The sequence below is a fragment of the Babylonia areolata genome, chromosome 22, assembly GCF_041734735.1.
Source record: "Babylonia areolata isolate BAREFJ2019XMU chromosome 22, ASM4173473v1, whole genome shotgun sequence".
Lineage (NCBI taxonomy): Eukaryota > Metazoa > Mollusca > Gastropoda > Neogastropoda > Buccinidae > Babylonia > Babylonia areolata.
The window spans coordinates 14084893-14101636 of record NC_134897.1 but is presented as its reverse complement, the minus strand read 5'-3'; the positions used below and the strand labels follow the sequence as shown (position 1 = coordinate 14101636).

The window sequence follows — 16744 nt, the reverse complement described above, 5'->3', positions numbered from 1 at the left end:
CACTGTCTGCAGAAGGTTGTGACTGAGATTCAGCTGGCGCGCCTGCTGCATCTCCCGGGACGAAATCCCCCGCAGGGATGATATCTGGTTGTAACTGCTATCCACATGAATCACCCCCTCAGGCCAATGCACAGGAAGTGACGTCAGTCCAGCATGGCTAAAACTGACTACAGCTGTGTGCTTGTTTGTTGGACAGGCTGCATTGTCACAGAGACCACTCCTCAAGGACATGCACAGAGCTGTCCACGCTGCCAGCAGGACTCCCCCCATCATTCTCTTGGACTGTCATCTGTTCTAACACACCTCGTGTAGCACACCATCAGTACAATCGTTCATTTTTAACACAACGTCAAATATTGCTCGTCCAGAATAAATCCAGACTTTCTCTAGACTAGCAGGAAATGCCCCCTTTCGGGGGTAAACTAAGACCAGTCATAAGTGTCCCTCCTTAATTGGAATCTACCCATCCCCAATTCGTCTCCAGTAGATATTGGAGTCATTTTGGGATAGCTTGAAATGAGCCCCAGGGTAATTAGGCCACTCTCCCTTACTTAGTTGACATCAAATTCCAACGAAGAAGGAAAGCTTATCGTGCCATTTTAGGCATGCCGCGAATGACCCAGATATAAAGCTGGCATAACCCAGAACGACCACCGTTATGCAACTTTCTGTCTTCGATTCTTGCCCTTTGGATGGTTTTTCTTTCACCATCCCGTTTGCGTGTCTCAGTGAAAGTGGGCGAGTTCAGTGATCGATACGTTAACCTTGTTACACTTTTATTCATTTGTGAGTCGCCAAACCAAGTGTCTCTGGGTAACCAAAGGACAAAATAAATAGTCTTTTGGCCTGAACCATTTGAAACGCTGTCCCCGAAAAAAAGTGGCGAAAGTCCAGAAGTAAAAAGTCCATCGTCCTTGAAAACATTTCTTCCCTTGCACTCATATCCGCCACCTTGTAGTTATGAGGTCAACCCAAGCAAGCCTAGAAGTCGGCCCCCTTTTACTTCAAAGTAGTCATCGCACATCTGTTTTGCCTTACAGCTAATAAAACATTGCTTCTGAGCAGTCAACAGTTTCACAAAATCATAATGTCAGTGAATCGCGACATCATTTGATCAAAGAATTGATTCAAACAGACCTATTGATGACAACAGTAATGGGATAGGCTATGCAGGCCCAATTGCAAACGACCAAGTCGAAGAAACCAGCTCAACGTTGCATTGTATGATCGTCAAATGTAGCTCTTGATGTTTTTGAAGGCTTTCTCTGATTGGTTGCATCAGGAAAAGTTCGTCTATTCCTTTTCAACAGTTTTTTGCCCCTTCTTCTTTTTTTTTTTTTTTTTTTTTTTGGGGGGGGGTTGTTTTTTTCAAAGGTTAAAATTATAGGGGTGCCTGAGACTAAATGCGAACGGACAAGTCTAACTGCAAACGATGGGTTTGGATACATGTGGACGATTAAAACAGATCTTGAACTGATTAGACAAAACATATTATTAGAACATTGCATCAGACTTTTGTCTTGCTGGTTTTGATCTCTCTCTCTCTCTCTCTCTCACACACACACACACACAAACACACCCCAGCACACCCTTTTGTGAGTGCTCAGTAACTGTGTAGCATCGTTCGCAAATAGACTCGCATCAAAATATCCTGTGGTCTAATTGCAAATGACATTATTTTTTAGATTCCTGTCAAAACTGACGTTCTGATCTATCACAAACATGCTTGCTTAATTCTCCCAGCACTAGTAATGCACATTTCAGTCATATCCAATCAATTATTTTAAACTGTGTCATACTACTAGCTTCCCTTGATTTTAGGATTTTGAAAGCAAGTTTGTGAACTTGATCCGCAGTGGTGCCCAAAGAGAAGAAAGAGGGTGGAAACAGTCAAAAATAGCTGATGTTTGACTGGTCCTTGGAAATGGATATTCATTAAAGGTATCAGAACGAGGTCGAAACAGATGTTAAATTGTGAAATGTGTGTGACGAGAATGCTTCGAAGTAGGGCGGTACACGAATCGTTCGCAATGACATGCTGTTCGCAAATGGGCCTACCTACCCTATCTATAATCGATTCCAACAGACTAAATAATGACAATATCAACAGGATATAAATGGAATCGATAATGACAACTGTATATATGTAATGGGTTCCAAAAGACTAAACGATGACAACGACAACGGGATATTTGTAACACATCAGTGAATAACCGTTAAGTTAATTAGTTGGGCAATATCCGCATTTCTTCCCCTGTACTTTTCCGTTTATAAGATGGAAAAACATAAAAATTGGTTAATAACATTGTAATATATACTCTACATTTCTTCCCCTCCACTCTTTGACTGGCCTTCTTTACGTCTCTTGACAGGGGAAGAAATGTAGAGTACATATCACAATGTTATTTAAACAAATTTACGATTTTTCCGTCTAAGGAACGAAACAGAATGGAAAGAACACCAGGGAGGAAATGTGGATATTGCCATTAGATGTACATAAGTAGTACAACAGCAAATCGGGCAAATCTGATGTTCTGTGAGAGTAAAGAATGAACGGCGACGACCGATGAGACTTTTCCTGTCCCAAAAAGAAACCAGGAAGGATAGGTGGACTTTCCCCGCTCTGACTGACAGCTCATGCGTATCTACACACACACACACACACGCGCGCGCGCGCGCGCACAAACACACTCATGCACGCACACAATGAAACACACACATACTGAAACATACACACTGAAACACACACACTCTTACACTAAGACAGACGAAGAGAGACTTAAGACAAAGAAAGAAACAGCCTGCAGACTGCCCAAGACAGACAAGCTGACATACACAGGGTTCCCATTAATCACACACACACACACACACACACACACACACACACACACAAATAGTAAGAAGAGAAGAAGATAATGATGAAAACATTTTTTTAATTCAAGAGAATATAATTGAAGAAAATATACAAACAAAATATCACGTTTGCACTGAACCTTTAAAATCAAGCTCTGGGATCAAGATATCACAGCTGTCTAACCGAACACAAAGACAGTTTCTGCTCAATGTATGCATGGCTTGGCTTCGCGAAGGAAGATTCAGGTAGTGAGTCGCCCACGTCTGCTGCAGGCTCGCTGGTGGCTGACGAGGTCAATTTGGGACAGGCAGGTCCGTCTGCAGCGGCTGTAAGGAAAAGTCTGTTCCTGGTCGGTTGCTGTGACGTCACGGGTTTTCCTCCTTTTCCCTTTTTCCTTACGACGGGATCTGCGCGTGTCATCGTAAGAGGTGACACCTGACAGCGTCATTAATCAACATAATTATGAAATATCTCCACTACTGCCGACGATTCATGTTTGGTTAGTTCGCGTGCCAGTATCATTTACACGTTTTTGATTTCAGCTTTTGTAAAACGTCTGTCTTCTGACTGTCCACTGATTATTTGATTTGTGTATATACTTCCAGCGTAGAGTACACAAAGATTTCAGCATACAAAAAAGAGAAGGGCATGCAGCTTAGTGGATCTAAGTCCCTTGCGTCGTGTCGATTAATTGAAACTTAAGAGAGACTAGCAGACGCGTTGTCTTTGTCAAACACAATATTACACTCAGCCTAACTATGCCTAGTGAAACTACCCGATTATTAAATGTGAAGCTAACAAGAGAGAGAAAGAAAGAAAGATAGAATAGATAAATAAGAAAAGACACACATGTGGATACAAACAAGAGGAATAGATAGACAAGCAGAAGACAGATTAAGCACTTAGATGTCTCTGCACAAGATTCAGCGCTATATAAATACTGTCATCATCATTATTATTATTAAGACAGACCAACTGCTCCTAACGAAACAATACCAAAGAATAGAATGACGCCTTTTCTCTTGCCAACTATTTCCATTGCATAAGAAAATCAGAAGCAGCCGCTGACCGTACCCGGGTGACCGGAGGTGAGTGGAGGGAAACCGAGCCAGGGTGGTGGTAGGAAGCACACGTTGAGAGAACTCGGAGACAACTGTCGTCCTCTCCATATTAGTGACTGCCGTCACTTTACCCCCACCCCCACCCTCTGTTCATACTTTCCTTCTCTCAACATCAAGGTATGATGCGTCGTCTCAAAGCGGAAAACGTTCAACAGTTGTGTTAGTCTATAACATGTGAACATGTCGTAACTGAGAGTAAGGAATGAAAAGCCACATAATTTGGGGCACTTTTCTTTCTTATTCTATATTTGACGGTGAATATTGGTGAGGATGACGATGAGGATGACGATGCTGCTGTGGATTTTCAGAGATCCATTTAGGGTTGAAGCTACTTTTACCGTAAGTTTCCTTTCATCATGTATATCAATGTCAACCAGGCCCTGCAGTTACAGACACCTGCGGTGTTGGTCAGGAAATTTGAGCAACACTCTCAAATACGCATCCGTGAAGTGAATTAACTTCGACTATGAAGTCCCAGTCTTCCCATTTGAGTTCACAGCATACTCAACTCTGGGTAGGAATTGGCTACGGCTGATGGGGCTCAAACCCGCCTTCTCTCAGTCGTCAGTCCACGACGCTAACCACTTCACCACACAGCTGGTTTGCTTTTTACCTTTGGCATACAAAAGGAAATCATGTGGACATAGACAGGCCAACAAGACCGCGCTATCTTTTCTTCTAACTCACATAATACCCAACAAAGAAACAAACCCAAATGATCTGAACTGACGACACTGCTGATAAATTCTGACACATTTTGTCCACGGTCCAACCAAAAAGTTTGCTTTACAAACGTTTTAACCACGCGGAGTTGCTCCCAAACATAAGAAACGTTGCCGTCAAGGTGAAGATAACCTCTACGGTGATCAACCCACGTTGGTGTAGACGCAATGAACGCGGTGCACGTGGCTGTGTCAGTTGTGGTTTTTCCTGAAGTGCTGGGAAAGGTCCTCCAACGTGTGCAGCAGCTTCAGTCTCCCGAAGGCCGACTGCCAGGCCATGTTGGGCTGAGCCCCCTCCCCGCGCTGGCTGGACGTCAGGCGTTTCTGCAGCTGACTGCTCACCGAGTCTCGCCGTGAACGTGAGCGAGAGCGCCGCGGTGAGGGGGTAACCTTCCCCGCTGACTGATACTGTGTGCTGTCACCGGGACCCAGGCTGGGAGCTGAAGGCTTGGCTTCACCTGCGAGGGTTGTTCTGTCTCGGACCCGGCTGGCCTGGTGGGACAGTTCGGACATGGTGGGCACCTGCCCGCTTCGGCGCGGTCCTGGACGACTGGCGTGTGCCTCTGGGGAATGGGCGGGCTCAGCTGACGTGGTGTCGTCCATTGCTGACCACTTGCCTTCGCTCAGTGCAGACACCGGTGACGTCACTTCCAAGGATTCGCGTCTGACGGACAAGGAGGAGAACTTGGCTGAGGTCATGTCCGACACAGTGTCTTCATAATTATTGTGGACTTCGTTAGCATGGGTGGATCCCTGGGACATCACCGTTAGCTTTGTAATGATATTGTCTGTCTTCATAACATCACTGTGTTCAGGAAATTCATCTGCAGTGTCCTGTGAAAGAAGAATGGGCGGCAAGGCGTCACCAAGAAAGGTCGCATCATCCACACGGTAGCCGTACTTCATAGAATAGAGAACGGCTGCATGTCGGACAATGCCATCTGGCACCTTAGACCCGGGGTTATGACGCTTCAGCTTCAACTTCCCGCTAGAGCGTGGGTCAACAGAAGGGGGGCCGGGGACAGAAGGCACATCCGGCAGGTCTTTGATGCCGTGTTTGGAGGCCAGGCGGTCCACCAGTTTGAAGAGCCGTTTGGAACTGGAGGAGGGCATGTGCTGCAGTTTGATCAGATCCCCGAAGGAAACGCCCGCCTTCCCCACTCGCTTCCCTTTGTCTTCCAATGCCCTGCTCAAAGCTGGCAGGCTGGCAGGGTCGTCTGAGAGTTCTGACTCGTCCGCTTCTTTAGGAGTGCCACGAATCTCGTTCTTAGAGAAAGCTTTCGTGTTCAGGGAAGTAATGGATACAGTCTGCACAGGCACACCAGCGGAAGGTGCGACAGGGGCTTTGCTGAGTGTAACAGAAGGGCTGTCGTCAAGGTCCACCTGTGTGGGTTTGTCTGCACTGTGGTTGCCGCTTCCTTCACCCTCTTCGTCGATGATGGGCAGAAACAGCTCCACGTCGCATGATTTAATCAACGTGCTGTTGTCTCCGAGACCAGACGACGCTTCTCCGCGCTGGTGACAGACATCGTGTCCATGGGATTTTGCTTTGTGGGTTGGTTTCGCTCGGAGATACGGCAAACTGCCTTTAGTGAGGAACGCTTTGTAAGACTGTGGGTTCCCACCGTCTTCACGACCTCTGGCACCTCCTTGCTCAGCAGTTTCGACGACCGAAGCAGTGTTTTCTCCGACAACCTCAGCAACGTCGTTGGGATCTGCTTGCAGGACTGAGGGTGCATCCTGCGGCTGAGTGGATGGGTCGGAGTTCTGACCGGCGGCCAGTTCACCGGCAGTGCTCTGCACATTACCCTCAGCTCGATTCTCCGGAAGTGGTTTAGACGTCACATGTGAGGCCAGCTTCACGGCTTCTTCTGCTTGTTTGAACGACTCGGCTTGCTGCCTCAGCCTCTCCGCGTCCTCCTTCACCTTGGCTTTGCGCTGCTTCTGCTGTTTTCTGCTGTCGTGCAGTTTCCGAGAGTACCTTCTCATGGACCTCTTCAGCTGCTTCTGCTCTCTCCCGATCTGGGTGACGTGGTAGCGGAGGTCCCGCTGGTAGGTGTCGATGGTCCTGCGGAACTGAACCTCGCTGCCCGCCACGCGGGTGATGGTCACCTTGTTGATCTCGCTCTGCAGGCCCGCTGCACGTGCGTAGGAACCGGGAATCAGCGCCATCTTGGAAGCTCCGAATAGTTTGATTCTGTGACAGAAAAGGGAAATAGTAGGTTAAACGTTTTTACACTGTTTGAAAAAAAGGAACAGATAAGGGAAATAGTCGGTGTTTTGACACTTTTTTTTTCCAAGAAAAAACACAAGCATGCACGCGCACACACACGTACTCGCGCACACCCGATACACACAAGTACATGCGTACACGCAATAGTTATAAATCCACCGTACTGGGCTCAGTTCACACGGTGTCTTATTTCTTCACGTTATCAAAGATAATCTCGGGACTGCTGAGACAATTATTTGTCTTTTAGCAAGAACTGACAGCAACACTCTCTCTCTCTCGTTATTGTGAAGTCGGGTGGTTGCAAAGCAGATATGACATATCAATCAGCTGACTGGAAGAAAAAAAAAGTGGCGCTGCGTTGTGGCGACGCGATCCACTAAGGAAGAGCGATCTACATTTCACATGGAACTCAAGAAATCTGCTTCAGCAATATTCTGAAATAATACAATGCAATGTAATCTTACCAAATGGGCCACTCAATGTGCGGTTTGTCCGCTATTTAGGTAAATGTGCAAAGAAAGCGCAACTGTTACGGTGTTGTCTGACATCCTACAAACTCTGGAATCCTGTCAAAATTCATTTCCCACAGGTCTCTATCAGGTTGTACTCGATCACATCTAGATTATTACTCTTCAAATAAAAATGTGGTGTTTGCAATCTCCCTTATAGACAGTCAGCCGCAGGTCATAATGTCTTTGACTCCAGTGAAGAGAAAAGAAAGGGGAGCGGCTCCAAACCACCCACCCCTCCCTCCGACCATCCCTCTCTCTCTCTCTCTCTACGGTGCCCCATAGACAAAAATCCGCACACCCCTTCAGCCGCACAAGTCATGTTCGCTGAGCTCTGCTCTGACTGCTTGTGTCACAGACGCTACCAGACGCGCTCGTTTGTTCTGCCTTGTTCAACGAAGACCTCGCTTTCTTTGTTGTCAAACCTGTCTACCCCCCCTTCGCTACCCTCCACCTCCTACCCTTCGGCCCTTTCCCTGGAACCCCTCTGCTACCCCCTCCCCCCGCTTAACCCTACTCACCTCCACCCTTTATGTTCGTCAGTTATTGACCAACCACCTGTTCGTGTGGTCCCACAAAGAAGCGGTCACTGAAGCACTGTCCCACGTTCTCTTGTCGTGAGACAGTCAACAGCCACCTGTTTCCTGGCTGTGAAAAATATTATCGTCCTACGTCCTCGCGCCTTCAGTGTTGGGAAAAGAGATTCTTTCTGGTCTGAGGATTCTGACTCCATCAATTTTGTTTTATGAAGAAATAATCGTGGTTCATTCACTTGCTCATCTCTGTCTAGCCAGAACATTTTAAGGGTAACCGGGACTTTTTTTTTTCTCTCTTTCCTCATCCTACCTAGAACACTGACATAACAGAAGTTCTCACTGTTAGCTAACTGGACACTTCCCAAGTTCCTTTTGTCGTAAGTCTCTAGAACACTGACATAAGAGAACTTCTCTCTGTTAGCTGACTGAACAGTTCCTTAATTCCTTTTGTCGTAAGTCTCCCTTACAACCTCCGATACTCTGACTCCCTCGCCTCATTTAAATCTGGCTTCAATACTCACCTTAAATTTCTCTCAGCAATGAGTTTCGTTCAACATTCTTGTTCAACATTACACTTCCGTACATGTGGTATGCTTGAGTATATGTGTATGCATATGCATGTGTACATATATCATATCATTATGCATGTGTGTGCTAGTGTGTGCGTGTGCGTGTGTGTGTGTGTGTGTGTGTGTGTGTGTGCATGTGGAGGACGGTATGTATATATGTATATTTGAATGTATGCTTGTAAGTATGCACTGTGTAACAGTTTATATACGTGTAAAGTTTGCTGGGTACATTTTTGTGAGTATATTAACGCTGATGTACTGTGTTGTGTATAATATAATGTGTTTTGTAAAACACCTAGAGTAGTTTTTACATTGTGTTATATTTAAGTATCGAGTAGTAGTGGTAACAGAAGTAGTATCCTTATCATTTTCTACATTATTATTATCATCATCATTAATTAAGTCGTCCTCTGCCTCTGGAAATGGAATTATCCTCCTCTTGCCCTAACAGAAAGTTATCGGTCCAGTGTCAAAGCTCATCTCAAAATCGATCTTTTCCAGAACAATCTGCCCCAATAACTATGCAGAAAGAGCTATCTCAGTCTTATAACTGGGATGCGTTTTGTGCGGGAGGCGGAGTGGGGGTGCTGGGGAAGACACAAGCGAGGAGAGGGGACAGGTTGAGTCACTTAGTTTTGCTCAGCAACAGCCAACAGGTTTTATGTTTACCATCTTATATCATCTAGCAACGTTTATACGACTTTATGATGTAAGACTAGCGTTCATACAGATTAGAACGAGGACAGTAAGGGGAGGGGGGGCGGAGGAGGGGAGATGGCGGAGGAAGCAGTTGGAGTGTGGCAATTTCGTCTCTTTGTTCCAAAATAGGAAGTGCGAATGAAGGAAAGTCGATTTTTATTCATCTATTTTACAAAACACAGACAAGCGTTATGTAGAAAATTCTTTCCATTGTTTTTCTTTCTTTATGTTTTCTTTGTCTTTTTCCCCCCTTTCTTTTAACAATACTATTATAATCATTGTTCATTAAAAAGGCAAGCTGTGTCTCATAAATAACAAATTAATTTTTGAAATATATTTCAAAACATATTTTAAAAACTCCACGCTCCTTTGGATGTAATCATTATTTTTTGTTGACCTTTCTCATTGAGGATGGGAGGTGGGGTGGGAGTGATGGAAAGATCGTGCAATCCCACCAACCCATGACGTACAAGATACAGATAAGCGATAAGATTACAACCGCTGCAGCCAGACTAACTGGAACTGTTCTGTATGTAAAATCCACGGAGTCAACAAGCTTGACTCCTAACCTGAGTCTTTTTGCAACACCAACACTGTCAGCTCTTCAAAATAATGGTTGTCATAAACAGGAGCAGTGGCCATCCGTTGGTTAGCTCTATACTTCTCTGCAATCCTTGGGCTTCTGCTAAGTCGGTCAGACAGTCAATGTCCAAGGGACACTGCCCCACACATACCCCTCTCCTTCCTTCTCTCTCCTTCTGTGCTCTTCTGAAATTCCTGACCCTCCTACCATGTCTGTCAAGGAGACAGTCCAACGGATACCCCCCGACCCCCATCCCACCCCTCTCTCTCTCTTCTCTGCTACTCTACAATTCCTAGCTTTCCCACATACTGCCAGACAGTACAACGGACACTTTCCTCCCCTACCACCCACCACTCTCCTCCTCTCTCCTTCTGTGCTCTTCTGAAATTCCCGGCCTTCGCACAATGCCTGTTAGGAAGACAGTCAGACGGCTCTTCTCTCCCTCTCTCTCCATTGCTTCTTTCCAAAACCCGGCCTTCCTATCGTACTCTCAAGGACTAAACAAAGGATATTTTCCCTCGCCTCCTATCCCCCCAACCCCGACTCCCATTTCCCCCTCTCTCTTCTTCCCCCTCTCTAAGCTCTTCTACAATTCCTGCCCCCCCGCCCTCCGTTGTTGCAACAGTTGTTCGCACTGATGTATACTATTTATATTCTGTTCATGGAATTGCTGGGGAGACAGACAGACAGACAGACAGAGAGAGAGAGAGAGAGAGAGAGATTCATTGATTGACAGATATCTGTACCTATCAGAGTGGATTTCTTCTGCCAAGGTTTACCACAACACTTCTGTTGCTATGGTTTCCTTTCGGTGCGTCAAGTGCGTGCTGCACACGGGACCTCGGGTGATCGTCTCATGCAAATGACTAGACGCTCAATTGGATTTTCCAGCCAATTTGGGAGAAAGGACGAGACTGGGGTTCGAACCCAAACCATCACGGACACTGTGCTGGCAGATAAGCGTCTTTACCATTCTGCCACCTTCCTCCTCACTGTTGTTCAATTATCCGTTGACACTGCTATCGATCAATCCACACTGCTTTATTCTGTCCCTATATGTGTTAATATAGTTCACATTGCTCTCTGCTAATCCTACATATGTATTCACGAAGCTGTGTGTATATGACTATTTTTCAGCGTGTAATCCAAATATTAGAAGATACTCACTAGGACTAAATAAAACTTCTGCTATAGCTAACTTTTGTTGTTGTTGTTGTTGTTTTTGTTTTGTCTTCTTCTTTTTTTTAACTGGATCTCTGGAATTCGTTATCAGGCACTATTGTAACCACAGGAGTTCTCACTGGCAATATATTCAAAACTCAGCTTGGCATGACAACGGGAAAACTATTGCTTCCGTACAATTTTCATCATATGTTTCAAGTCTGCTGCTGCTGCTGCTTTATTTAGATAACTATATTAAATTATATAATGAACTTACAAAGCAGACTAAAGGCCTACCAAGCCTCTGTTATCTAAAACTCATGTATGCTTACAGTGCTCTGTTGTTCATATATCTGCATACTCATTTTGACACGCAGACACTGAAACACATATCGTGACAATGTGAAGGAATTACTGGAATGTGGGAAGTGAGGACAATAAATTCATTCACAAAACTCAAAGACAAATATCCAGATAAGTACCAGAAGGCTTACCCCCCCCCCCCCACCACCACCCCACTCTCTCTCTCTCTCTCTCTCTCTGACCTTCAAATACCTCAGTCCAATCCTATCCGCACCACAAGTTCATCTTTCTCGTCCCCTCTTAAACACTCGTTCCAATCCATCGCCACAACCATCATCATCTACATTCTTCACGTACCCCCACACCCACCCCACACACCCACCTTCCTCCATTTCCTCCGTACGACCAACAAAAACCAAAATGCTCACCAGATTTTTCTGTAATTCCAGTCACCAAATGACACAGCTACCAGCTTTGAACGATCGTGGCTCTGTCTAGATTCCTCAAAACGACAGTAGTTCTTCACTGACCTTGTCGTTCGCTTATAATCACCGTACTGTCATGCCCACTGTAATATTGTAGTTCTTTTCAACAAACATGGGGTATCCATTGGTCAGCAGACACGTCATAACGTTACCCAGACAGTTTCAGACAAAAGTATCCCCAATTCACTGTTTATTCATCGACCTGACCGGACGAATGATCGTGGACCCATGGACTGCTGTGTCTGACTGCACGTCGTCCTGAAAACACGTCCACTGATTCCACCTGTACTGTTTCAATATCTTGGGGGACACAAACTGTCCACAATTTCGCCTGTGTTGTGTGTCAAGTTTCTGCAACTTCTGAGCTATTTAGTCACCAACGTCGAAACGGTAGGCAGATGTACTCTTTGAGAGCTGAAATTCATTCGATAAACAAAAGATCACGTCTTACTCATCAGTTGGTAACAAAGCAGTACCACTGACCAGCTTCCTAACTGCCACAAGTTCTGGCTTCTGTCTGCTGCCTGATCTCAAGCCCCCGGTTCCACAACCTGACCACAACTCGAGTGATTCTGACTGGTTCTCCCGTCCCCTGCTCGTCTCCCTCATGTCCAGACGCACGTGTCAGCGGCAATCCACTCGCCCACAAAGCATGCACGAGGGATTTGCTCTTTAAAAAAAACACAAAAACAAAAAGGAAACAAAATCACATTCACGCCTGTGGAGGAAGGTAAAAGACACGGGCGGAGAGACACACGATCAAAGCAGACCCGCCAGTATGGAAGCACAGCTATGTCTAGGTCTGGTCCTAGAGTTCGAAGCAAAAATTGTCACCGCATGACTGAGTTTTCCACAGCCTGACAGACTGTGACACATGTATACAGTTTTACGGCCCACGCCGAACTAGTAAGGATTCTGTTTTTATGATTACCAGAAAAGAGGGACGGGTCGGGGAATGAAAACGTGTGGGGTGTGGGGGGTAGGTGTGTGTGTGTAGGGAGGGGGTATGGGTGGGAGGTGGGGGGCGTTCGGGTAGAGGTGACAAAATTGGGGGTGGTGGGGGGGGGGGAGCACGAGGTGGGAGTGACGTTGGAAATTCAGGCCAGGTGCACAGAGGGGTACGTTTCAGACAGATCTGACGGAAGAGAAACAAGATTGTCACGATGAGGGTTCTGACACACAGATGACGAGAGTATCTACTCGCACAGTAATACCAGTAACAACAGAAGTACAATGATAACAGCAGACATAATTGCAGAAGTAGCGAATAGTAGTAATAAGGGAACCAGCAATGGTAGTGGAAGAAAATTGTTCGAGTTCGTCCTACAAGTCTTGAGAAGTCACGGATCTAAAATTCTGTCTGACGGTGCCTGAGCTACGCTTACCCACCCCCTCTTTCTCTTTCTCTAGCCACCCCCCACACCCCATAAAGTTTCCATTTGTTATTCTGCGTGTATGCACGCTGAACTGTGCAACTGCCCCCCGAGAAAATTAATTGAACGTGAAATTGACATTCCCAGCTGCTCAACTCAAAGAGAAGTGGCTTGCTAACTAGAATCATGTGTTCAGTGTGTGCACCCCTCCCCTCTGACCAACCCCCGGCACCCTCAGAAAAAAAAAAAAGAAAAAGAATAGCCCTCCACTGTTAGGAATGAGCAGAGCCCTGTGTGTGGGGGGGTGACTGTGATCGATTGCAGTGGAATCCTGGGAAACTGGATACGCTCCTCAGGTAAGTCAACAGCCTCATGCTCCAGTGCCACCGGCCGCAGTGTGTGTGAACTGACACTGCAGAGTACCCCCTTGTTCGGCTACCCGACCCTCCCTTTGTCACAGGCACCCGTCTTTCGGGTGTCCCTATGCAGGGGGTGCGGTGTTTGTATTGTCAGAAGGGGGTGGGAAGGGGATAAGAGGGGGGCAAAGATAGTGGTATGTGTGTGTGTGTGTGTGTGTGCGCGCGCGCGGGGAGGGGGCAGGGGAGGGTGGAGGGTAGAATCGTGAGTGCTGGAGTATTGTCTTATTCTTCATAGCCGTTGTGTATGGAGGGTATGGAAAGAGGTAGAAGGAATGTACACAAAGGATAGGAATAGCGGAGTTGTAAGAGGTGTAAGGGGGTGGGGGGAATAGGGGGAGGGGTAGGGAGGGGGGGGGAGGGGGGAGCAGGGGGGGGGGGGGACGCCGTAGGCATGCAGTATAAAGACTTCGCTACCCGACTGTAATCAAGCGACTGTCACAATCTTCAGTTCTATGGTTTGTGATATTCTCATGAAGCGTGAACATTACTGCGGTGAATTTCGGTTAAAATCTAGCACCTCTGCGATTGGCACTCATGTGTGTGTGTGCGCATGTCATACATAAGTGCTAATCTTCTCTGTGTGTGTGTGTGTGTGTGTGTGTGTGTGTGTGTGTGTGTGTGGTACATTTCAATTTAACCTCTTTCCACGATTAGTGATATTAGATGGGAAAAAGTTAGGACGACTAGGACTGAGTCAGAAGGTAAAGAGTGAAGGGTGGTTGAGTAATGTATGTATGTAAATTCGCACGTTTGTGTGATTACGCACGCGCACATGTGCGTGTGTGTACATATGTTACTATGTGTGTGTGTCTGTGTGTGCGCATGCATGCTTTTTGTGTGTATTCAGTTTGTGTGCATGTGCCAGGCGTGTGTATTAATGAATGTGTTTCTGTATGAGTAAATGTGTGTGTGTGTGTTTGTGTGTGTGTGTGTGTGTGTGTGTGTGTGTGTGTGTGTGTGTGTGTGTGAGAGAGAGAGAGAGAGAGAGAGAGAGAACTTGCATGCTTTCTCGCTTTGTTACTTCTGAATGCCATTTGTACAAATTTTGTCCAGACGATCGAGACGAACAACGAAGAGGGTAGACCCCCATTGAAAACCTATCTCGGACCGCGTAATCTCTTGTGTCCATGGTCTTCGTGTATATTATTAATTCTAGAACCATCATATTTGTTACAGTCCTGTACTACTACTACTTCTTCTTCTCTCCCCCCCCCCCCCCCACACACACACGCACACATATACATACAGACATATACATATATCATTCAAGGTGAAAAGACGTTAGATTAGAGAAAGAACACACACACACACACACACACACACACATGTATATATATATATATATATATATATTTTTTTAAATACTTGTATGTCGCTATCAATAGGGGCAACGCAACAAATATTGAGAATATCAATTTAAGGATGACCGTTTTACAATCGATTTTTTAATCGTTTGCTATGCAAAAACTAGACAATGATTTTGCAAAGCACCCGCTGAATCAAACTCTTATAAATTCTCACTCGAATAAGAAATTTCAGGTATTTGATTATAAAATATACAAGAGATTATTGTCAATATGACACCCGCAAAATAAGATTTTTTTTCTTTATATTTCTTTCTCTTTTTTTTATCTGTGCAATACTCACTTTTTACGGAGCAGTTCAAGCTCACTCTGGTCATACGATTCTTTCTCCTCGTTCTCCATCCTTCCGACGTAGACTGTCCTTGTTTTCCTGTCGATGTTCGATTAATTGTTGCAGATTTGATTCTTCCCCATCCAGCGGAACTGAAAAAACCTCACTGTTTTCTTAAACCGTGCAAAATGCATTGCGACTTTGTTCAAACAGTTGTTTCTGTTTTTGGTGTGTGTGTGTGTGTGTGTGTGTGTGTGTGTGTGTGTGTGTTGTTGTTGTTGTTTTTTTCTTCCTTTTTTCTGAATTCATCGCCAGCTGATCAGCACAAAGAAGCAATTCCACCGAACCAACGGCGTCTTAAGAGCACAACAACCGTTCAGTTCTTAGAAGGGTCACACATTTGGAGAGGGTTACATTTGTAAAACCCTGTCTTCAGACTTCATTTAAGCAATGTTCCAATTGCATTGTAACGGCACCCTTTTGTGACAGGTTGAAGTACGATCACATATCTTACCACATCTTTCAGCGCACACATACTGAAGTCATATGGATACAGAATGTCATATGGCACACCCTGGCATGGGTTTGCCCTGGAGACAGTAAACAGCAATCTTTTTTATCTGTCCACAAAGATTCAGCTTGCTCACAACCAGTTTATTAACGACGTCTACTAACCTTTAAATCAACCCAAGATGCAAGAACAGGTCCGACTGCGCTCATCACAACAGTGTTATCCATATGCAACAGCCGGGATTGTGCTCTCCCGGAGCAAAAGAGATCTGTCAGAACTATGGTCGTAGGACTGTTCTCGGCAAGAGTTCAGCTGGTTGACTATGTCTGTACCTCTCACCACTGAGTCCAAAAGTTTAGCTATATATTCTCACTGACCAGCGAGCTCTGATAAATTAACTATGTGTCGCTGTTTTTTTTCGGCCCAGTGTGCAGCTGGGTGTTTTACCCCTCATCTCGGTGCCGTGTTTCCAAAGCACTCCGTGGATCGACACACTGCGAAAATAACAGACCGGCCAACTAACCGCCATCAACAGATAAGACATCCCTCTGACCCAAATCAAACAGTCAGTGCGTAATCAGTATGAGGCAAATTAAACAACCACAAACTGATCAATACCCCACCGTTTCAGCTAAAAGCTTTTTGACAAGTCACGAACTGGGTTCACATAATACGAATGAAGTGAGAAGACAGTAATGCCATGGATGTGTATCCATTCTTTGAAAACACAAAGATTACAAACGGGACAGTTCTTCGACGCCTCAACCGTACAAGTGAATCAACTAAAGGCCACCCCGGCCCTCTCATTGTCTCTCTTCCTCTGACTGGTGGGATCTCCTCTTTGAAGTGACTTGTGCATCATTATTCTTTACCTCATTCATGTGCTAGTCACTTCAGGATAGACAACGAATCCTTAACACTTTGCACGAGTGGGTGCCAACCCTGCCAAACCTGAAACCTACGTTGCAGTTTTCTCCCCACTCTCACGTCAGTTGAAATGGTACACAATGGCCAAATGTCCCAAGAGTGTG

General features: G+C 45.6%; 1 protein-coding gene across 1 annotated transcript; it reads right to left on the bottom strand.

Moving 5' to 3' along the window:
* Window positions 1-2946: 2946 nt before the first annotated feature.
* Window positions 2947-12622, bottom strand: LOC143297175 (uncharacterized). The gene is made up of 2 exons (XM_076609368.1): window positions 11719-12622; window positions 2947-6894 (listed from the first exon to the last, which is right to left on the bottom strand). Exon 2 carries the CDS (start codon window positions 6867-6869, stop codon window positions 4890-4892), a length of 1980 nt encoding a protein of 659 aa, XP_076465483.1. The 5' UTR covers window positions 6870-6894; window positions 11719-12622; the 3' UTR covers window positions 2947-4889.
* Window positions 12623-16744: the final 4122 nt, after the last annotated feature.

Bases quoted from the DNA above. Each gene is read 5' to 3' on its own strand.
- LOC143297175 (XM_076609368.1), bottom strand. From the start codon at position 6,869: ATGGCGCTGATTCCCGGTTCCTACGCACGTGCAGCGGGCCTGCAGAGC.